Raw genomic sequence first — 24690 nt, 5'->3', positions numbered from 1 at the left:
AACACACCTCAGCTTCCTCCTCCGGGACCCGTTTGCTTGCAATCGAGTAACCGCATCTTGGTGGAAACTGCCAACAATGCAAATTCGACCATGGTTGACGGTCCTCTACAAACGAACCACAATACCAGCTCCAATATGCGCCAAGTTACACTTGATGATGCAAATTCGACACTGATTGACGGTCCTCCACAAACGAACCACAATACCAGCTACAATATGCGCCAAGTTACACTTGATCGCTTCTTTCGCGTGTAAGCGATCATTATCATCAACACTGAGCTGTCACACATCAACGAACTGCATCGTGCATCCCACGCCAAACACTGCGTTGCCACGTATCCTGTCAGCGGGAACGTCACAACGTGTGCGCTTATCTTCACGTGCAACGAATACTACGCATGTTTCCATCCCGACTACGAACACTGCCACACTGCTACCACCACGTGAACTCACGGTGTATTACCAGAATGTCCGCGGTTTACGCACTAAAACGAAAGATTTACACATGGCACTATGCGAAACCGATCACGATATTATAATAATGACTGAGACATGGCTAGACGATTCCATCCCAACCGCACTTTTTTCGGATAATGGCTACCAAGTATATCGTTGCGACAGAAACCGATCTAACAGTGCTTGCTCACGCGGCGGAGGTGTTTTGATTGCTTGCTCTTCTTCGCTCTGTACGCAACAAATAACGCTGGGCATTGATTCGCTCGAGATGCTGGTCGTCAAAATACGAGCTCTAAACACACACATCATCATCGGCGCAGTGTATATCCCTCCGAGTCTAGCCACCTACACTCACACATTGGATACTCTTAACAAGGTTGTAACAAGTCTTTCGTCGTGTTCGAAAGATGATGATTTGTTATTCATCATTGGTGATTTTAATCAGCCCGATATCATATGGAACCCTCCACTACCATCCGACATGGATAGCATACTTCCTCAAGCTATGCACTATGAACCAGTGTGTCAATCTCAGGCCAATTTTATTTTCACTGATGGAATGGCCAGTAACGGGCTCAGTCAGCTCAGCGGTGTGAAAAACCACTTGGGGCGCCAGTTGGACTTAATTTTTACTAATCTGACAGCTACACTTGCTACTACGACAATAGGACATTCGGATCCTGCAATCATCTCACCTGACTGCCACCATCCGGCTCTTGAATGGACAATTTCTGTTACGACGGCTGAATCGCATACTGTAACTGACAACGCACCGAGCTTAAATTTCGCCAAAGCTAATTTTGCCGACATTGAATCCCGCATTACATCTTTTGCTGCCGATTTTAAATGCTCTAACTATAACTCGATAGACGATGCAGTTTATGCCTTCACTGATTTACTGCATGCGACGTTTTCCATCAGTGTTCCGTGCTCGCGACCAAAAAAGGCTCCAGTTTGGGGAGATAAACATCTCAGAAAACTGAAAAAGGCAAGATCGGCAGTGCTTCGCACTCATCGGCGTTCAAGAACTACATGTTCCAGGATCCGTTTTGGCATAGTATCAAATATGTACCGTCGATATAATCGCATATGCTACGCCAGGTACACAGCCTCAATCGAACGCAATCTTTCGTCCAAACCTCGCAGTTTTTGGAAGTTTGTCAAAAGTAAAACCAAAATCAATTCGATTCCGAATGTAGTATCTTTTGAAGGGATCGATGGCACCTCTCCTGATTCGATCTGTGAGATATTTGCACGCCGATTTGAAAGCCAATACGTCAGTGTGACCACTGACCCCGCTAACGTTGCCGACGCCACTGCCGACACACCAGCTGATACACTGGAACTAAACCTCCCACAAATAGATATTCCTACAGTGGTCGCGTTTATAAACCGACTTAAACCGACTACTTGCCCTGGCCCAGATGGTGTTCCGGCTATCGTCCTCGTCCGCTGCTGCAATGCTATTGCTCCAATTTTAGCAAACATCTACAACACCTCTCTTCAAACGGGAATATATCCCAGCTATTGGAAATCAGCTCTAATGGTGCCAATACACAAAAAAGGTGATCGTTCACATGCAAAAAATTACCGGGGTGTGACATCCCTTTGCGCTATGTCGAAGGTGTTTGAGCTCATGCTCCACCACTCAATGCTGCCTGCGGCAAAACAGTACCTATGCTCCTCACAACACGGTTTCATACCCAAACGCTCAACGTCCACGAATCTAATCGAGTTTGTCAGTTTCTGCAAAAAAAATCTGGACTCTGGGTTCCAGGTCGATGCCATCTACACAGACCTGAAGGCGGCCTTTGACTCGGTTTCCCACGCTATTCTAGTGGCTAAATTACAGAAGCTTGGTTTCTCAAATGGTATGGTAAAATGGATAAATTCTTACCTCACAGGAAGATCTTATCGCATTAAGCTAGAGAATAGCGTGTCACGAACCTTCACCACTAATTCCGGGGTCCCGCAAGGCAGCAATCTCGGACCATTACTGTTCCTTCTGTACATCAACGATGCTGCTTTACTACTAGCTGATTTCAACATTCTGTTATATGCCGATGATGTCAAGCTGTTTGCCGCGGTGAAACAGGTCTCAGACTGTTCTCGTCTTCAAGTGGCAATCGACACATTCAGTTCTTGGTGCCGTCGAAACTCACTGCTATTGTCCATCGATAAATGTCAAGTAATGTCCTTCTCAAGATGCAGATCTGTCATTCTCTTTGACTACAACATTGAGAATAGGTTATTGCAACGTGCGGATAGTGTTAGAGACTTAGGTGTCGTTCTTGACAAGCAACTTAGTTTTAGACCCCATATGACAAATCTAATTAACCGTGGTAATCAGACGCTAGGCTTAATGTTTCGTGTGACTAAAGATTTCCGTGATCCCATGTGCGTAAAAATCCTATTTTGTTCGTTGGTCCGACCAATCCTAGAATACGCGAGTGTAGTTTGGTGTCCCTCAATACATGCCTGGAGCCAACGCATCGAAGCGATCCAACGGAAGGCAACCCGGTTTGCCATTAGGCTTCTTCCCTGGAGAGCCAACGACACACGCCCAGACTACACAGCACGATGCCTGCTCTTGGGACTTCAGCCATTGGCGGTACGACGGACAATGGCTCAATGTATGTTTGTTGCTGGCCTCATCGGTAACGACATTGATGCACCGGCCCTTCTTAGCTCCATTAACTTTTTGGCCCCATCCAGGAGACTTAGACAACGGGAAATAATCAAAACTTCGCGATATAGAACCACTTTCGGTCAAACAGATCCCGTAAATGTGATGTGTACAGTTTTTAACGCTAATTACAATGTGTATGACTTTGGTATTTCCCAACCGGCATTTCGCGAACGTCTCCGTTTCTGTCCATCAATGTCCAACTCGTCTTGTTAGGTCCGTTGTCTCTTTGTCACATTACCAATTAAGTATTCATTAAGACACGTGCATGTCCGATGAATTAATAAATAATAATAATAATAATAATAATCTACGTACCGGCGAGGTCGCTCTTATTACTTGACGTGGAGGAGCGTCATAGTCGTTTTGGTTCCTCTGATCCGTTATTGTCCATGAGCCGAGATTTTAACGCTGTTTGTGATCGTTTTGAACCTGACTTGTTGCGTTTGTTATTCTTAAATTGTATTCGTTCTGTGCGACCAACTACGTGTTAAATGTTCATTTATACCCAAGCTTCAAAGGGGCCATATGAGGCTCATTGAATAAATAAAAATTAACAATTTACAATTAACAATTGAATGAATGAATGAATCTGAACGATAAGCATTGTTTCTCTTAAAGTAATATTACTTCAAGTAGCAAAGCACCTACTGCTTGGAGAAAGATAGCAGTCTCTCAACCTAGGTTTGTAATCTCGATGTATTACAGCTGATGCTCAAGCAAAACCTCTTTTTTACTTTGGTTTAGCATTGATCCAAATTAAATGATGTTCAATTTCTTGCTTAGTTCACAGTAACCCACAAAACCGTTAACTTACTCTACCAAGATCGTTCTTCTCTCATAAAACAGTCAAGGAAAGCCATAAATGTACCTTTTGAGGTTGTAGAGCCACAAAGGAGTAGTTTAAACAATCATCTATTACAACTTTTTACAATACGCATGAAGATTTTTTCTAGCGAAACACAATACAGTACACCATAACACATTCTGATGACTCCATTCGCCCAGGTGTAATCCTCCATTCTGTGATGTTCTTTGCTTTCGAAGTTAATCTGATGGTAACATAAGTCGCAGCTTACTTGGATGTATCTGTTTTGTCAGACGATCATTTCCGTTGAGGATGATGTTGGTCATTAGAAAAGGTTTCATGAAGTAGGGATGTGCTTGCATTCTTAAACGTACTTTTTCGCTGCGGACTGCAACATGATCCTCTATCGACATCGGGCAAGATCAGTCGTTGGGGTTTCGTACTCTCCTACTATCTCGTCCAATGTAAAATAAAATAATAGGTACCGTCCAGTTAACAACATTCTATATGATATTTCATACTTTCAGCCATTCTTATTATTTCCATTTCTGTTTAACATTTATTCAAGCTGACATTTAAACTACATAATAAAATGTAATGCTTTAAATGAATGCTTAGTACAATGCCAAAGTACAAGAAAAATAGCTGCCAATGAAGAAGATCTGATTATGCAATTACAACTTGTTCAGTAATAGTGTGTGCGTACATTTCGAAAGTGTCAAAACCTCTGCAATTGCAATTTCTCAAATTGAAATCTGCCACTTATATATTGTTATTCAATTAGACTTAATAGTAACAATGAACTATCCGGGTGATTAAGGATATTTTTTTTCAAAACGTTTCAATGTGATATAAGATGCATACCTATTCTGGCGAAGCTTTTGTGCCTAATCAATACATCAACAATAATTTCAGTTTGTGCAATGTTCCAAAGAACGAATAATCCAATTACTCATGCCTCTGTACGCTATCACATGAAATAAATCCCAAAAATTGATTTTCTGCGAATGTCTTGCTGCAGGTAAATCTATTTCTCGTACTAAGCCGTACAGGCGTTCGATTGTAACAGGAAAAATGATCGGTTCATTTTTTTCATCCCGAACGAAACGTACTGCGCAGTTTTCCTGCACCGTCAATCTAATTACCATTCGAGCGAAAAACTGTATGATGATGGTCGGTGATTGTTTCATGATGGAAACAATCAATTGATATGTGCCGGCTCAAAACGGAGTATTGTCGGCAAAATCCATTCGCTCGACTATGCTCGACTTTCGCCCAGTTTCGTCGAAACGGCGGAAGACCCGCAGAAACGATCGCTTCAGTTACTAAAACTTAAGCCGCTTTATTGGATTTTCCGGTTGCGTCTCGTGTTTGGACCCAAACGGAAGAAAACCCCGAGCTCGTGCAAGCTTACCCTTGTCAGCGAAAATGTTTCTTCTCCGGTTCCGGTCCGGGAGAGGAAAAAGTTTGTTGCCATCATCCGTTCCTGTACACCCTTATTGTCAGCAGAAAAGTTGGTGCAGTACCGAGGGCAGATAGTTTTACCCGACATTGTCTCAGCGTTCACCGTTCCTAGCATCTAGCGAGGCTTTCATGGCCGTACGCTTGGTGTAGTCATCGTATGGCACGGACCTTACCAAAGTGAATCGTTTGTGTCTCGTTTGATGTTGCCATTGGTAGGATGGTGTTTAGAAAATGTACCCCTACGGATTGAAAAGTTTTCAAATTTATGCCACCGCTGGTAAAAGGTTTCAATTTCCTCCCTGACAGACGTGGAACCGGGGTTTGCGCCTAAACCATGATCGAAATGCTTCTGCTTGAGATTCTGCATCCCTTCTGCCCCTTGTACGGAATGGTGCCTTCCGTTTTTGAGATTCAGGAAGAAAGCGTTAGAGCGTAATTTTAAGTTAAAGCAAAAAAGTGTACGGTTTACCCCGCCGGTTAGTTCCAGTCGCTTAAAATAATCAGTCCGAAGTGTTGAAGCGCTCATCACACATTAACACCCTTGCAAAACAACAACTCACAAGAGATTGATGTTGGTTGGGCTTTGTCGGCTGGAGTTAACGAAGTTTAATCAATTAAAATGTGTATTACTGACTGTGACTTATATGTTTCCTTCTTGGGCAAATTGCATAGCGAGTTTTGCTGATGCATGATCTTCATTAAGGATCATTAGATGTCAACTCTTGAAAGGACGAACAAGAGGATCTATTTATGAAAAACAGGCTACATACAACCAATACACGTTTTGTAAAAATAAATTGCAAACATTCGATATGCTGCATTAATGTATTAATTGGAGTTATTATTAAAGTTATTAATTAAATAATCCCAGAAATTACCATTTTTAGAATCTCCAAAAGCTCTAGATGGATGAAATTAATTTTTAGAAAAGCATATTAAACTTTTATGTAAAAAAATGATAACTATCGTCCATGAATTTAAAATCTTCCCAGAAACACAAAATTCCTATCCTATTTACTTTACTCGCCATTAAAGCAGGTTGTTTGCCATAGCCGGATAGTATTTGCTTCGTGAGGCTGGTAACATGGGAACTCACACTACGGCCCTCAAAATTGCCCAACAAAACCCAACACCATTCTTAGAATTCCTTGCTCTTAACAGTGAACAGTTACTTAAACATTTTCCTCCATATGGTTTAATGGTCTGTTTAATACTTTATTCCAGATGAGTTCAAAAAACTATTAATAACGTTAGTGATGGTGTGAGTTTTTATTTCAGTTTGTGATTTCGAAAGTAAGCTACTAAAATATTGTTAAGAGTAGTATATATGTAAATCATGGAAACAAATGAGTTTTTTCTAAATGGAATGCATTATTCTTGCTACCCATTGATTACTCCGTACGACATTTTATCGATTGTTTTCATTTCCATTCAATGCGTCATCCATGCTACCTCACAATTGATTGTGGTTTTGCTTCGACACCATTCAAGTGCTCGCAATATCGTTTTCCCAGGATCACGGAGGTGTTTGTGATGACATTTTATCGCTGAATAAGCGGTAATGTATCGAAGTAGCGTAGCTGCGAACTGATACCGGGCCCGCAATGTGTACCAAGAAACCATTCGCATCGATTGGCTTTCTGCAGTAAGGCAACCACCCGACCCACGAAATCCAACGCACGCAAGAATGAAACTGACATATCGGGAACGTATCCACACAGCGCCCGGTGCTGCTGTCAGCGATGGCAAATTGCATCCCGCAACTCGAATCACCAGCGCCAGCCAGACAAGCGACATTCGCTGCACATGTGGTGGCAGTGCACGGTGCGAGATAATGGATTTCTCACATAGTTTTTTTTTCTCACTGCTCTCTGGCAGTGATCTGATGTTGGATCCCGCAATCAGCAGCACGGCGTAGCTCGTTGCGCGCGATATGATGCATTGTGTGGTTGTCTGTAGCACGTTGCTATCCATGGCACTTATCGCTTCGCCTTGTCATGAAAGCCATCTCCATTTTAGTTTCATGTTTTTCTTTTCGTTAGATTTAATTGTCCTCCGGAAGGATGTGACTGTCACTGTGTGCTGTTGAGTCTGAACAGCAGATTACAAACGGTCACTCTACGTGCCATTGAACGAGCTGCATGTGTCAATTAACAATCTTGAAATAGATATGGCAGCCGGTAATGGCTTGTTTGATTCGTGTAAATGATGATGAAATGAATGACATTTGTTGGATTTTATTCTCTCGAATCGTGTAGAAATGATAGCAGATATCGATGAGTTGACGAGCTAGCATTTAATGCTACAATGTGATTCAAGTTCATTCGAGATCATCTTAAATATGAAATGTTCAACACACTACTTTTAAGCACTTTCTAATAATTATTTTATGATTCCATTACAATCCCATTTCAAATTTGAGCAAAAAATAAATTGCAGTATTTAGCTGCATCCTAGGACATTCTGGTTGCTACTAGCAACCGCGTCTTCTGTGTCTCGTAACATCATCTCCACAGCTAGACGGATCTAGTGTGACCTTCCACATGCCGTCCTTTTGAAACTGTCAATTCAAACAATCGTTCACCCATTCCAACCCTTCTTGCTCCGTCTCCAATCGGTCGACGATTCTACTAAGTTCGTTGCGATACGATTTGTCTCAGTTAAAATTCAGTACGGCACACAACTGCAAAGATAAGCATCGGTACCATCGGCAAGCATCAGGCAACACTAACAACCTCGTCCATGCCGTTCTTACTGCAGTATCGTGCACACTGCACTGCTCGTTTGCCATCGGATGTAAAGAAGTCGTCGCTCAATGTCGCTTTAGAAAAAGCTGCCCAGGACAGCTGGGCCAATATTGCGAAGGACGCTAATGGTATGAACCGAGCGTTGTGCAGGTTGTGTAAAATGTGGGACGGATGAGCTGTCAGTTTCGTTGAAAGTCTTTCACTCTGCCAAGTGATACCTATGGCCGTGGACATGGTCGTTCACTGCAGCAACGACAGAACTCGACGCTGACACGTTGCATAACCACGGCACAGCTACTGCATCTGGGCAACATAAATATATCGACAAATCGTTTGTTAGATAACATACGGTCATAAAATGCTGTGCTGTTGATGAAGTGTGTTGAACGAACCATAAACATTATTTTGCGTTCTTTTTAGCTGAAGAACAAGAATGGTCGATATAAACGGTTTTTAGGTAATGTCAAAATCATTTTAAACGTTTAAACCAAGGTCTGTGTAGGATAGAGATCGAGTAATAGCCAAGATAGAGGTTCGCCATTTTGGATTTCATTTGACATTTCGTCGCCCGTGTAAGATTCCTTGCGTCTAGCCTACTTGTTTACTGTATCCCGATTAGTCAACACAACTACACACAAAACATTTGAATGGAAAAGGGCGTCCAAACGTCAAATCACGTGTAACGAACTTTTGGCTACTTGTCAAATTGCTCTATATTACTCGACGTCTATCCTACACAGACCTTGGTTTAAACGCTTTTATCTGAACCTAGGATGTGCAAAAAGATGAAACTTTAAAGTGAATTTAAATAGAAAAAAAACTTCGAATCTTCGAAGAACAGTTCACAAATTATGAACTTCATCTTTTCACAAATTTTATAAACCTAAATACCTGTAAAGAACTCACCTCGCATTACCAAAATTCACAGAAATACCATGCTCATTATGATGCTCAATCGTTTTGTTCTTTCATGTTTCATAAAGGGCACAGAAAGGCACAAACCCAAACCATTAGGCAACCTTTTTTTTCCCCCGTTGCACGTTGGCCCCCCCTATCCGATAAGGTTCTTTGGAAAGTAACAAATTTCTTCCACAAAGCAAACATGCTTAATAGGTGAAAATATCTATTTACATATTCTTTTGGGAAGTAAATTCCCATCAAACGAGGTACCGAACCGTTCGGTGGAGAGTGATGGAGAAAGAAATACTTTTTGCTGATGTTTTCCTTCTTCACTTTTGTTACCGTAAACGATTCCACACCTCGAGCAGGATCAAACGAGTGGTGCAAATATCAAGGTATATAGGCGCTTACAAAAGCTAACAAAACGGAAAGGAAACACATAATTGTAAATTATCTGCAAAAACCGAGAAAACGTTTGCTGCACGGTGCACGGTTCCGGTGCCGAAGGTATGTGGTGGAAGCTGGCGGAAGTTGTTACGCTAAGTACAGCAGCCAGGCCAGGAGGGCCCACGGAAAACTGATGATCCAAAACAATCGGAAGAGTAATGATAATAAAAAAAAGTGTGAAAACAAAATGTACCCTGCAATGGACCCTCCCGATTGGCGGCGAAGTTGATTTTTCGATCTTGATTCTTGGATAATGGGTAGGTAGATGAAGTGTAAAAATAACTTCCCAACCATGGTTCAAGTGCTTCCCCGAATCCATTTGCGTCTGCGAGAGAGAAAAACACTCTCGGACGACTTCTCGTAAATAGGCGTCTAAGGAAACAAAAGTTTTCTTTTCCAGTTGAGCAAGCCAACATTTCTTTGTTGATTTTTTCCTTTGTTTTGCAGCATCCAGAAGCATACCAGCGCTGGTTCAAAAATTTTCTGGTTTTAGAAAATTCATTTAATTTTGATATTCTTTCTTTTGCGATCGACAAACGGGCATCTTTCGGGCTACGTGACGGCTATATCATCCATCTCAGCCAAACGGCGTGTCGTGGTGATGGTGGTTGCGATGGTACAAATATCGTTCCCTTTTTTGTTTTTTTTGTGGTACTTATGGTATGAAATTTTTCACCTACACCACAACATTGAACCTCGCTTGTTACAGTTTCCTTTTTCTCTTTTGACGCTCCGGTTTGTTCGGAGTAACGGTGAAAAATCGTAGCATCGTTAATGTCTTGCTTTAGGGTGTGCTACGAATGATGGAAATCACATGCCAGGAGATGCTTCTATCGTGCCAGTCCAGTGTAGGTTTGCAGCCATGTAAGCAACATCAAAGACTGCTGAGTGGATTCGGTGCTTTGAGTATGAGCGATTCGCTTCACGAGTTAGAACACGAGTTGGTTTAGAAAGCTATCTGAACGAAATACTGATTGTTAAACGGATTGTTTTATAGACTGTATCTAAGCTATAAAGATGTTTCTGCTATGAAACGAAACAAGAATTCTGATTGTTGTTCGCATGTCGCATCTTTAACACCAAGCCTTTTTGGGCGAAATTCTTCGTCATGCCACGGAAATCTCACACTTACATGTGATTGTGAGAAGCGCATCGCTTGCTTATCTCCTGTGAGCTTTTCCTCCCGATATGATACGATAAGAGCTTTATTCTTAAATACAATCACTTCAAACATACACAAACAGACACATATTCTTATTATTGTGCCGGTCTTATTATGCTTAATTATTTTTTTTTTATTGCCAGGTTACGTTCATGTGACTGAAAGCATTCTTTACGAAGCAAGGTAACGAGTAACAAGGTCCGGTCCAAGGATCGTAATAACGTAAAAACTCCGCCACAGATGTGTGAAGAATGCTTCACCATTTTATACCATAAATAATACTCCTAAATTGACCGAGTACACCCGGGATAAGGTGTCCTTTCACTGATTGGGGAAGGAAATGTCTTCAAGCGAATGTGAATTGTACAATAAATTAAATTACCTTTAGTTGTAAGCAATACGACCTGGCCGTTCTTGAAGAAACAGAAAAAATACTCCTAAGTAACTAAGTATCCTACGTAATGAATCTCATTTATTTTTGTAAAACATACAATTTTACAAAGGTAAGATAGTATGTGCAAATGGAAACGCTATAACAGCGTGATTTGATTTGATGCCCGTATTAGCACGTTCATAGTATTAGTGTCTTTCGTACAAGGTACGCTGAGTGCTTTTGTCATCACCCAAAAATTGAATGATGTGCCCACCCCTAGGAAGTGTTACTATCACCCACGAAAGGGTGATATGGCAATCAACGCGTTAATAAAGCTCGCCAAATGTATCTGTATTCTTGTGTAGCATTTCTGCTAAACATCTTAAAGAACATTTTGAACAAGTATTTTTTTTATAACAAAAACAAGTAAATTAAATTTACACGAGAATAACTTCAATCATTGATATTCATTGCGTTATTCTATTAAACGGGGGAGGGATGTAGCCGACACATGGTGGAGTCAGCAGCGGACAGTGACGGACAGTAACATTCAGCAATGGACAGTTACAGTCGCAGTCGGAGAGAGATCCGGACGATCATACGATCAGACTGTTATCGATCTAGTGTCGGTACTGTAGGTTATCCAACAAAACGATTCGTCTAAGTTTCATTTCAAGAGCATTGAAAGTCCCTCTACCCAAGGTAAGGCAACAATGTCTCCAACGTTCCAGTAAGGGGTAATTACTTCCAGAATGCCCAACGATCGCCTGGACGATCATGTTTCACTATCGAAGCAAAACGAATGAATACGGTAACGTACCTGACCTTCCACACCCGGAAAGTGTGCTCGCGAGTGCACGCGTTATGCGCTACGAAAAGAACGTGCGAGCGATCATATGACATGACACCAGTAACATAGAATTTGTACATTACATACTTGTATATTACACTTGTATTTCTTAGTTATACCAATTCAATTCAATTCGACTTCCTTCATATCTATGAGACATCCTCACTTTTCAGCTTAATATACAACTAAGCGCTTTAAACAGACTCATAACAGCGTAACCAAATTGAAAAGCATTAAAAATACTCTGAAAAACTTTTCAGCAATTTTCCACCGCCATTACACAGTAAGTTTGATATTTCACGTGGTTAGTTACCAGCTGGTTTGTATAATTACTCGACAGATGCTATTAAAACAAACGTTACAGCAACCGAAATGGAAAGGCTCCGTAATACCATCCCCACTCCTTTTTCCAAGGGTGCGAGCAAGAAACACATGACTTATTACCCCCCCAACGATTACCAATATACGAGTGGCACAGTCACGACTTGAGGGGTTGAGGATAAACTCTTCCAGGTATATAGAAGCGGCAAAATCACGGCGCTATAAAAAATGAAACGGGAATGTGTGAGCCCCGTGGAATTGCTATTATACCCGACAGACTTTAAACTTTTAATTTCAATCGAAGAAAACTTTCTCACTCGTGCATCGAATGCCGCTAGGGTTCCGATCTTCTGTCACGGTGCGCTTTTTTTTCGCTCGAGCTCATCCGTCCGGATGCTAGCAATCGTGAGTTGATAGCTCATATTTACCTCGAATTGGAGTGGCAGCTTGAAGCAAGAAAGTTTTTCACTGAACAACTGAGATTTTCGTAACCGACGTATGTGTGGGTGTGGGAAAATTGTACTTACAGTGCCGAATTCGCCTAAGTTGATTAAAGATGGTGTGAAAGTTCTGTGGTGCTTCGTTTAATTATTTTTTTTATGACCAATAGATTTTTTTTCCTAGCATAGTCATGGTCATAACATCCTTTGTTTTATAAAGCTAAATTCATGTTCACTAAGGTTAAGAATTATGTTGTTAAAAAGCATCTAATTCATTTTATTAAGTCATGGTCAAAGTAAAGCATACATCCTAAAACTGGTTCCATTACAAATACTGTTAATTTTACATGAAGTAGTAGAAAATCGTTGAAGCAAATATCTCGCCCATTCTCAACAGCGTATAAGCCCGGTAACACCGCATTTCACCACAAACGTTCAAATGTCACCCGGTGGATGTTGGTGCCATGCGAAGTTTCATGATGCAACATCATCCCATCGTTCGTGTGAACGGCACACGTACACACACTCGATATTTCCTTTTCACTTCCCATTCAAGTTTCCCGTTTGAACACAGGATCGAGTTCATTAAAACAGAACAAAATTGGCATTCCAAGCTGACACGGAATTCCGAATTCAATATCATGGTACTGTGTCTCGCATTCTTTTCGCTAGGTTTGCTGCCAGACTACGAAGAATTTCCGCTGCAAAGCATGGTGCTGCTGCTTACCGAGCTTACAAAGCGACTGGCGGAAGAAAAAGATACGCAGCCCATTTTAGCTGGCAACAATCAAAAGGGAACTTGAACTTCGATGGAAATAAAAAGGCAAAAATGCTTTCTCGGGTTTTCTACGCCGGCTAGCACTTGGTTGGGATTGTGGGGAAACTGTGTATTGTTATTTGATTATTTTTTTGTTGTAACAAGTTATTAAGTAATGATTAAGGATGCAAGACACTATTTGGGAGTAGCTGAATTGATCGAAAGGCAAATGAGTATTCTGACGAGGAACGTTTTGGTTTGTTCGAATTTAAGATTCTTCAGGACCATTTTCCAATCCTTCACAAACAATTATATATTTATTTATTAAGGTTAAATTAGGGTTAATTAGGTGTTGTATTGTTGGTGGTATCGATTCTCGCACAATAGGACCGAGGAAAATCCCATTCGTACCTATCATCTCAAGAATTGACTATTCGAGCGACGATTACTAAAAATTAATCGTTGTGGCCAGGACGTTCTAAGGAAAACAAACGATTTAATTATTCTTTTCTTATACTTTTGATTTGATATATTTTCTCCCTAATTTATATTAATAAATAAGATTTTAATATATTTAAAAATGTCAGTACAGCCTGACGATTGGTCATTAGAACTTGAGGATATTTTTGCAGCACATAATTATTTATTTTGCATTTTTCATATAACTGATTATTTATTTTATACAAGTAAATTATTAAGCAGTTATTAAGACCAAGAAACCGCTGAGGTGGCCTTTCAATGAACCGATATTGTAGGATCCAAATCAACATCACCAAATGATGACAAAAGTCACAATTGAGAATAGAATAAGACTATAAATAGAGCAAGACAATCTGGAGTAAAAAATAGAGAGCATCATACCTCACTTATTTAAGTTCCTTAAATTTCTTATAAGCTAAACATTCTCCAATTGTCATTTGGGATACCTCGCAAATTGCTTTCCAGAGCTAACTTACCTGCTAATTAGCTCTATTAGTATAAATTTAAGCAATCGATGCTACAAGTTTCCCGTCTTACCTTCTTCACAGCGTGGTCCAATTTTTCCAAACGTGCACAGACATCGCATCGATACGGACGATCCTTCCGCTGAGACGTAACAACTGCCTTCCGAGCCACAATCAAGCGTGCAAGGTTGACTGAATGGTGGCATAGAATGGCAATAAGAAGAAAAGTGTTAGCATTAGCAAATAATTTAATATAATCATTATTCGGTTCAGGGCGTATATACAAATAAAAGATCCCAACTTTAAGCTAAAAGAATACCGATTGTAGACGATCGCCTTGAACCTCATTTAAGCCATCATTGTTATTCCGTTCGTATTGATTTAATTGTGTGCAATTTAATCTGATTTCATATCATAAGCGTGGTAATGAATTAATTAAGACGCACCAAGCAGCTTTGTTTACGTCAGCAAAGACGTTGAATGACGTCTATTGTAGCAAAAGAAAAATGGGGCGATTATTCTAAAGTTGCCCAATAAATGGCAAATTTATGTTAAATGAGGTTAAACTTTGATTTGCATAATGATTTGAGTGCTTCTATCGCTCTGCTTGCCATGGTGGGTGATTTACGTTTCATCTTGTTTAAAAATATCCGCGTGAGAAAAAATGTTTGTAAATTATTTTATTGCTACAGATATTATAAAAAACTTTATGAGTTCCGTTTACGAAACATTGCTTAACTTTTTTATATTTTCAACTGAAGGGTAAATAAGTAATTTAAATACGAAACAATTCTAAACGTGTTAAAAGGTGTATCGTTCATGAAATAATCGTTAAGCAAAACGTCATGTAATTCATGTACAGAACGCCATTTTGTTGAATCAAAGTGTGGTACAAATTATGCACGAGCCCTAATGTCAATCTACCTTATCGCAGCTTCTCCTGTTGTTTGTTGCGTAGCATTATCGCGATACTCAGCCTGCATTGCCAAACTGTCCGCGCTAACGCCCTGCATGATGATGGGCTCGTGGGGACTCACGACACTGCGCCCCATCGCCTCCGGAGGTAATTTTCCATCCCGTTGCACACCCACCAGCCCCTTCTGCAGGCCGTCGTCCTCCTGCGAACCAGCCAACAACGGCAGCGCCCTTATTTCCGATGCATCGTCATCAACCGCCAGCAGTGCAGCTGACGCAGATGACGTTGCCATTTCCGGTGTGCCCGCCCGCTGCCACCGATCCCGATCTCCACCGGTAAGGGGTGAGTGTAATGATATGCCACTGATTTCCATATCACTCGCCAGTGGCATATTGGCGCTGTCAGTGCCGTCAGCAACACCGGACTCCGGCGGTCCCCGGCTGCTGGCCTGGAATGGTGCGTTAAACTTGCGCCGGTCACCGCCACTTCGGGAAGCGGAAGTCTTCTGCTGCTGATCGTGCCGCAACGCACCGTCCCCGTACGCAGTCACCAGCGATGGGAGGCCATCGTTTTGGATGGATTTTTCCTTGCGGCTTGATGAACGGGCCCGGGCTTCATTGGTATTCGGCGACTGCTTCGAGGACGGCTCGAGTTTCCAATTACGGTTTGCCTTTCTTCGCGCTAATTCATCGCCCGGTGTGATGCTGTTTGGGTTTGCGTTCGACGGTGGGCGCGTTTTAACTGTTCCCTGTCGGATGTTGCTCGCGTTAGCGGGATGGTTCCGAGCTTTGGATGCGATGCCACCGGCATCATCTTCGTCATCGTCATCGTCGAACGATTTCAGCGATATGTGCAGATCGGAAATGTCGAGCTTGGCACTGAATGATGCACCACGCTGATAAAGGACGTCCTCCTCACCGTTCGATGCGTTATCATCGCTGGAGGTAGAATTGATTTCTGAAAAGAGAATAGGCAAAATTTGATTAGCGAACGATCGCAATACTCGTACAAAAGTTGAGTAGAATTGGAGCAACAAAAAGAGCGCATCTATTCAGAAGAAATTCATCAATTAACTCGCCAAAGTACTTTCACTTTCAAACGAACGAATGTTGGTTAAGTGTCCAACAATACATGTTTTATTAACTTCGTGATAATGTTAAACTGTGAATGCTACAGAAACTTTCAGTCTAGAGATGTGCGCACTGAGTAAGAGTGAGTGAGTGAGTTGAAACCTTCGAGGGAGTTAATGAATATAACTCCGAACGAAGAGTTTTTAAGACTTCTTTTTACCATTCGTTTCCATTTATACTCTCACTCTCACTCTCTGTGCCGGCTAGAAACTCACTCAGTAGTGAGTAAATTATAATCACTCACTCTGTGAGTAAATAATCACACAGAGTAATCACTCTGTGAGTAAAAGAATATTATCATTTTCAGTCTAAAATGAATAACAATACACGCACTCGCTTTTACTCTCTCTCCCTCTTGTACTCAATAAATACAATCTAACAAGAGAACAACCCGAAATCCCCTTACAATCCCATGAATACAATCCCAAAAGAGTGATAATATTCTTTTACTCACTCTTATAGAGAGTGATAAAACACTTCTACTCACTCCTGAGTGAGTTGATAGTCGGCACAGAGAGTGAGGGTGAGTACCCAAACCCAAAAAGGGTGGTAGAACATTAATGCAGTGTAATTTTTTCAAATGAATCTCTTAAGAGTGAGTTAAGGTTTCAAATCCTTAAACCCACTCTTTGACTCTGATTCAACTCACTGATGAAGAATAATTGTTCCCATCTCTATCTCAGTCATGTAAACTCGGCTAGTAACAATACTCGGCGCTTAAAAGTATGCAATAATAAGCTAAATTTAATTAAGTTCTCAAAAATATCAACACCAGTTCTAATTCATATTCCAATAAACACTTCCAATTCGTTATCTCCAGTAAATACAGAAATTGTAATCAATTGCCGAATATGATGAATTGCATCCATTTAAACAATTTGTTTACAATTGAGAAATTGGAAACATTTCATGTCATCCCCACATGTGGCCATTAGGCCGAACGTGCATTGTGACAATGTAAAATTATTCATGTACATCCCACCGCCGCCTGCTTAGATGTAATGGTTGGCCTCGTTTTGCACAAGGCGGGGCTGACTTAGCGAAAACTTGTTCGATTTGAAATTGGAAATGTCTACCGTATGCTACATGACGCTCATTACTGCCATCAATCACACAACGGTTTCGCCCCTTTCCCGGGCGGTCGGTGCACCGGCATGGACGATCCGGAGGCGCCAGCGAGAAAATCGACAATGTTGGATGTATCCAATTACTCAATTACCATGCTGCAGCCATACTTCATCGGGGAGCAATTCGGTACCGATTTGATGGTGGCAGTGACAGACTAGCCAAACAAAATGACTCCAGGTTTCACGTTCACTCGCCCTTGTTTGCGTAGCCGATTGATGAGCCGATCATTGCGATGCCCGGCATGGTAATCTGTAGCCACAATAAATGGATGTTTTGGGAGAATGTATGCGGAACTGCTTCATTAACTTGCGCTAGCTTAATATTTGTCACATTATCATCACACTGGATAAATGCACACAGGTGGCGCTTTTGTTCTGTGCTCTGGCGGAAACGACTCGTTACAGCGTAACAAGTTACAGTTTCATTCGCACTCGCACTTCGTCCAATGAAAGTGCGTCACTCACGCATGACCTCTGGCGTGAAGTTTGATGCCATGTCGGTACGCATGGTGTGAGACATATAATGAGCGAAATATTCAAGCGCATACAATTATCCACCGAATACTTTTCCCTCAACGTAATCGGGGGGGTCGAAACTAAGGCAAATTCAATCCGAATCGTGGTGGCGAACAAATTTACATCCGTTCCACTGTCCGTACCAAGCCCCTGAAAGGCTCTGGGTCAGGCTAAGACGCGGTAGTGCATAATTATTTCATTCACCTTTTCCTAGCTCTCCAGCACAACCACGTTCCAATGAACAATCGCTGCGTGATGATCGTGTTTCATTCGTCATGTGCTTATCAATTAATGGGTGGGAGTAATTAGTGGATGGGTGGGAGCTGTGAAAAAGTGAGTGAATGAATAATAAACCCACTAAACAGTTTCTTCGCGCCGGTGAACGCGCTTTGGAAGCAATGGCGATTTCGTTGTTTAATTGTTTAAACAATTATCTCCCTCATGTGCGAGGAGTTCGTTTCTGAGAAGCTTCAATTGAGAAATTGATTTTTACAATAAACAAAAGTTCATCGACTTTTAAATTAATTTAAATGATTATAAAATAGAGGTTTTTTTTATGCTGTTGTACATAAGTACATTTATTTATAAGATATGACACGTAGTGGGAGAATAAAGATGATTTCTTGTGGGATAATGAATACAGGCAGTCCCCGATATACGCGGATTCGGAGATACGCGGTTTTTGGAAATTTGACAGATCGTCAAATCGCAGACAGATTTGACATCAGAGACAGATTTGGCGATGTGACAGACAGTTTATCGCACAAAATTTAAGCAAAAAGGTTAAAATTAGGCTTGAATAACCTTTTTTGTCTTACAAAACATTTCTTTTTAACTTATTTTAATGAAATCTTTCTAAAAATCTCCTTGTTCGGGGAATAAGTTAAGTCCAGAGAAGGAAGTCGACTGTGTGACTTTGAAGTATAAACGAAATTAAACCAGGATTCGACTTACGCGGATTTTTTCCGGGTTATAGCGGTCCGCTATAATAGCGTATCTCGGGGACTGCCTGTACTTTAAAATTGACTTCCTTAACATTATTTACGGTATCACTTGTCACCCTTGAAAACCAAACAAAAAATACACTTAAAGCACCGAACAGAACGTATTTGTAAGTATCGCATCTCTGCAAATATGCAAATGGATGTTGGAATGGGAAAAGACCTGAGACTCAAGCGTGAAGCTGTGTGTGTGAAGCTCATCAGGATATAAAACCAAACTCGTTTAAAGGTCAGTCGTACAAATTTATCACCAACAAGGTAGAAGCTTTTAACCGTCCAAGAACTTGTTGCCGCTTCGTAACGAAAAGTAGTATCATGTTCTTAGCTATTGGTGTCGTGCGTTGTTTCGTCTTGGATGGACGCTCGCGGAACTTCGAAGGTCACATATGCTGTAGCTGCATAGAACCAATTTATGCACTGTGTGCATTCAATACGGCACATGCACACGGTGTGCAAAGAAACCGGCAACTTGCCGAGTTGCCGAGTGTGAATGGGACGAACACAATCATCCAAAGCATGGAAACCGGTTCGCCAAAGTAAAGACGCACGTATTTCAACGCAGGCAGGATCTTTGTCTCATGCAAGGGAAGCGCCACCACTGCATCGCTTCAACTGTCTTGCGCTTGGAGCTGAGGTTCGCGTGGTGAAGGAGACTCGCAAAGGCTTAGATCGCGTTCGGTGCCGTCAGTCGCGCTACAGAGCGCTCCGTGCAAAGATCTATTCCGTGTGCGACGCAAGCCACAGTAGCGCAGTACGATGACGACCGAAGTGCCTTATTTCACGAACGCGGAGAATGGATACGTTCCGGCAAAGCTGGCCCACCACAGTACCCGCACCCAACCGCTGAGGTTGCTGCGTTTCATCGTAAACCATGTCATTCCCGACACGGCCAAGTTCCTGTTGCAGCTAATTCCGCTGATATTGAGCGGCGTTGTTGGGCTGGTGCTACCGACCAAGAGGAAATCCATCCACGGCCACACGGCCCTCGTTACGGGCGGTGCAAACGGTTTGGGACGGGCGCTGTGTCTTCGGTTGGCCCAGGAAGGGTGTCATGTGGCCGTGGTCGACATCGACCAGGTCGGAGCGCAACGGACCGTTGAAGACGTGCGCAAGCTTGGCGTTAACGCGGAAGCTTTCCTAGCCGATATTGCGAACTGCGAAGCAGTAGAACGGTTACGGCTGGACGTGGAAACGAAGCTGGGTCCGGTCGATGTGCTGGTCAACAATGCCGGTCTGCTGGCAGTGCTTTCGCTCAGCGAGGGTAAAGCTACCGATCTGGAACGCATCATTAACGTTAATCTGCTCTCACATTTCTGGGTAAGTTTTTAAGTAATAGTTGTTCGTTTGTGTACGCACCCACAAGCAGCCGCAGAACTAAGTTCATGTAAATAGGAGTGCGTGAGGGTTTGGTGAAATTTTGCATAAATTAAAGTGTGTGTTACAGTGAAAAATGCCAATAACCAATTTCAAGAAATCAAGAGTACACAGTCAATCCACTTATTACGAGTTCCAGTTCCATCAGTCCGTTATTAGATGTATGAAAAACTAGTTATGGGGTGTTTTATCATACAATTTGGACGAAGAGTGAAATTATCCGTATCTTATCGAAATTTGTTTGCTCGATGATAATTTATTAGGTTACGAAAAGATGGATTACAGATCGTTTAAATAGAAAGTCTTCAGTTTATCGGTTTATTGAGGACTTGAAACCTTCTAATGGTGATTTTGCTCCTTGGCATCCGTAACTCCATTATTTCTATGGAGGATGGTTCATCTAAGTGTTCCGGTGGAAGATCTACGATACACCTAAAGGGTGTCCCAGAAAGTATAAGCACGATTTAAAAGTTAGATAAAAAAAACCTGTTCCCGAAACTCAATGTTTATTTGATAAACAGTGTTTGTGGAGTGTTTTGTACTATTTCCAAAAAGAATATTAAAAAAATTTACCGTATGCCAATAATAGCACTTTTGATCTGACGCCTCCCATCAGGCTCAGCACAGACTTGGCAAATGGCTTGCCACAACATCGCCTTTTTTCCTAATTTTTCGGGAAATATAGATTTGACGGCTTCTTCGACGTCCTGGCTTTCAGGCACGGTGTAAAATTGACCACCCGGAAGTGTTTTGTAGTCGAAATTTACGTACGACTCATCGCCCCTCACGATGCATGAGGATTGACGACACAGCAGCTTGTCGTACAGCTTTCGAGCCCGTTATTAACCGTATGAGGCCTGTTTTGTACTTCGTTTCGGTTTCTTTCGTTTATTATACGTTTTTAATTCAATCTTGCCTTAGCACGTTGGATGTTACTGTTTGATATGCCCAGTTTTTGAGCCACATCGCGAATGGAACTTTACTTTCTTTGCTCAAACGCTTTTGCTATTTCCCGGTCCAACCGCTGATCGACAGGACCAGGATTTCGGCCACTTTTCGACTCAAAGCTGGACTCCTCCCAAAGCTTTTGGATGGCGGCGCTAATTGACTTAGCGAAATGTTAAGTGTCGAGCACCATTTGTGCAGAATGCTTTTGCGCTTTTCGAGGGAACAATCAAGCATATCAATAATCAGCTGTTTTACGCCATCCGTTTACGTCATTTAGAAATCGTGCTTATACTTTCGGTGACACCCTTTAGTTGAGACTGTCATTTTTGACCTATTGACCAACGTCATAAGTTTCAGCTGAAATTTGTGTACCAATTTCAGCATTCAGAAATCAGAACTCCAGAGATCATCAGATATGTTACAATTGGGTTGACTGTGGTTGACCAAATGCGTGGAACTTACTTTAAAAAAAATCACCTTTCAAATTGTTACAATATCGTTTTTTTTTTTGCAACAGACATCATTCGTGAATTATTATGGAAATATGCATTAAACAAATGAATTTATTGGCATTTAAACAAAAAACAGGATCATTTAAAACGATGATACCTACTCAACTAACAGAGTAGTGTAGTCGAACACAAATGCAGTTATTTAGTTAAACCAAGGTGCAACGCCACACATGAATAGCTACGACTACTAGCAACAAAAACATTCAATAGATAAAAATCAACGCATCCATCCGTAAGAATGTTACAAGCACCTTACGCCAAATCCATACAAGAAGATCTTTTTTCTTTAGCATCCATTCCATTCGGTCAATATCGTTTTCATTACTTCATCAAAATTTTGCAAAATGTCCAAAACTGTCAATTATTACAACACTAGCAAACCAATCCAAACCAGTTTCAGGGCGATGTGAATGTGGGAGTGACGAATTGTACAAAACCATGTAAATAGTGCACCATGTAAAACATTGCCGAGCACCGAAAGGAAGTTATCCGGTGAGCACCTTCACTGTTTTACGAATCTGGTTTACTTCTACCCTATTCCTGCATGCAACCACTTTACCTTAACCCCCTTTTCGGTGGCTTTATCGGTTAAAAAGAAAAACACACACGGTAACAGAACGTTTTTTAATCATTCGAGGTTGTTTCGTTTCACACACGTAGACGATACGCGCATTCATGCCTGGCATGATCACTAGGCACCGTGGTCATATCGTTGGAATAGCATCGATCGCGGGTAAGTAAGCGAAGGTTGGTGCACTCTGCAAAACGCGAGCACTACGCACATGCGCAACTGCACCCATTACTCCCTTCCCCACTGTGAACGGTTTGAAACAACCGTTGCGTACCGAAAAGTCCAATGGTTCCGGCGATACGATTGATTCGATGTCGACTGCCTTTACAGCTTTCTTCCCGGTGGGACGCTTCATTCCATACACAGTATCCAAGTACGCCGTCCGGGCCCTGATGGAATCTCTCAACAGCGAGCTCAGGATGGATGGTTTGCAGAACTCGATACACACGACCTGCGTCTACCCGGCCTTGATTGCCACACGCCAGCAGTTTATGGACATGCTCGACAAGCTCAAGTACATCGTGTCGGCCCTCGCCGCTCGGAAAAGCGTTGCCAATTCAAACCACCCAAACGGCTTTCCCTTTTTTTTCCCCCTAGCTTCCTGAAACGATTCTACGTATTCACGCCGGAACAGGTGGCGGAGCAAGTGATCGGTGGAATTCTCACCAATAAAAGGGAAGTGTTTGTCCCAAACATCGTGGCACTGTTTAGCAAACAGTTCGAGTAAGTGTTGCGTTACAGCAAGCACCAAATCACGCGATCACACTGAATAATGCGTTTCTTTCCAGATGTTTACCGGCCAGCCTAAGGCACCTGCTGGTGTCCTGCGTTATGAGAGGCAAAATACCGAAGCTAACGACACGAAGCGAAAGCTCCCGGCAACCTTGAAGCGGGCAGCGTCTTCAAGTACGCTAGGCTCATTTTTCACCATTAAAAGTGCATCCGAAATAGACAGCAATTATCCCAGCCATGACGCAACCACGTCCATCAACGTCCAGCAGTGAACCAAGCCCAACCGTACAAAAATCTCGCACTCGGTTCAAACAGTTTTGTTGTCCAAGAAAGCATATTGTTGTCCAATAATAAAGCAAAAAAAAAAAGCAACACAACCGTAACATCACAAATCATGTGAAATATGATTGACTTTTGATTATGCAAGCGCTGGCCATTTCAACTTGACCCACTTTGCACACTTTGGCTCGTACCCCCGGCTGGGTGGTGCTGGCATTGAGATCCGTGAAAGATGCTCATTGGCAAGATTCAGGCTCACAAATCAGCATTTCGTGTTTGTATTTTTTTTGTTTCTCTTCTTCGTTTATTCAATTTTCCGTAGACCATCCGTGCGTTCGTCGGTGGCATGAAGCAGCGCCGAAGAGGATACATTCTTGCCGTCAGTTCGATATTGGGTACGTAACTCGGCATGCGATCGCTGCTCGAACGGTACATTCGTGGTCGATGGAAAGAGCTTGATTTTTTTTCTATTTACAAAAGATTTTCATTTTCTATTTGCAAATTTTGTAACGTCTCCCTTTAGGTTATATTCCGATGCCCCGTACCGTCTCCTACGTTGCTACGAAGTTTGCAGTACGCGGGATGATGCAGGCACTAGGGCGCGAACTAGCGATGGATGGATTTGGTGAAACGATTATTCCAACCACTCTCTTTCCAACGTTCATCGCCACCAGGAAGGAATTGATGGATCTGTTAAACGATTTAAGGTAAACGCGCGCGCGTCCCGTGCTGCTGATCGGCGCACTGGCAAGAAGTGCAAGCTTTACGTTTACTTCAAAAGCTTTACCTCAATCTTGCCTTATACACATTTTTGTACTTTTGTATGCACTTCCAGTTTGGACGAAAAGCTAACCATCCTAACGCCGGAAAGCGTGGCGGACACTGCTGTCGAGGGAATGCTGCGAGGCCACAGCAGCGTCTATGCCACACCATTTTTTATTCGATTATTTTTGTACCTAGCCGAGTAAGTAGCACACAAACGATGGAGGGCATTTTTTAGTGCAATCTCAATCTGTTTTATTGTCTATCCTTATTTATTTGATCTATCTAGACTGCTGCCCAACGCGTTGTCCAGTTTGTTGATTGAATCAACTTTGGGAGATTTGCCATCGCTGATGGGAAGAACTAAGAAGAGTGCGTCTTAGAATTTTAAGATCTTTTGAACTCAATCTCAACAATAGTACTATCAAATCGTGTCATTATGTAATAAGTAGTTCCTATTCCTTTCT

The 24690-nt window shown here is 42.0% G+C and overlaps 2 protein-coding genes across 2 annotated transcripts in view; one reads left to right on the top strand and one right to left on the bottom strand.

The window, feature by feature from the left end:
- The window catches only part of LOC128300810 (uncharacterized), a 135779-nt gene that overhangs the window by 51656 nt on the left and 59433 nt on the right, over positions 1–24690 (bottom strand). The window contains exons 3-4 of the mRNA XM_053037008.1: positions 15280–16228; positions 14429–14547 (exon numbers count right to left, since the gene is read on the bottom strand). Of these exons, the coding sequence (XP_052892968.1) occupies positions 14429–14547; positions 15280–16228 (1068 nt within the window). The remainder of the gene's footprint in view (positions 1–14428; positions 14548–15279; positions 16229–24690) is intronic.
- LOC128300812 (17-beta-hydroxysteroid dehydrogenase 13-like) lies at positions 19802–23338 on the top strand. The gene is made up of 5 exons (XM_053037011.1): positions 19802–20362; positions 22540–22612; positions 22781–22964; positions 23048–23173; positions 23239–23338. The coding sequence occupies exons 1-5, from the start codon at positions 19802–19804 to the stop codon at positions 23336–23338; spliced, it is 1044 nt and encodes a 347-aa protein (XP_052892971.1).

Source organism: Anopheles moucheti, chromosome 3 (assembly GCF_943734755.1).
Source record: "Anopheles moucheti chromosome 3, idAnoMoucSN_F20_07, whole genome shotgun sequence".
NCBI classification, from domain to species: domain Eukaryota; kingdom Metazoa; phylum Arthropoda; class Insecta; order Diptera; family Culicidae; genus Anopheles; species Anopheles moucheti.
This window is presented reverse-complemented; position numbering and strand designations above follow the sequence as displayed.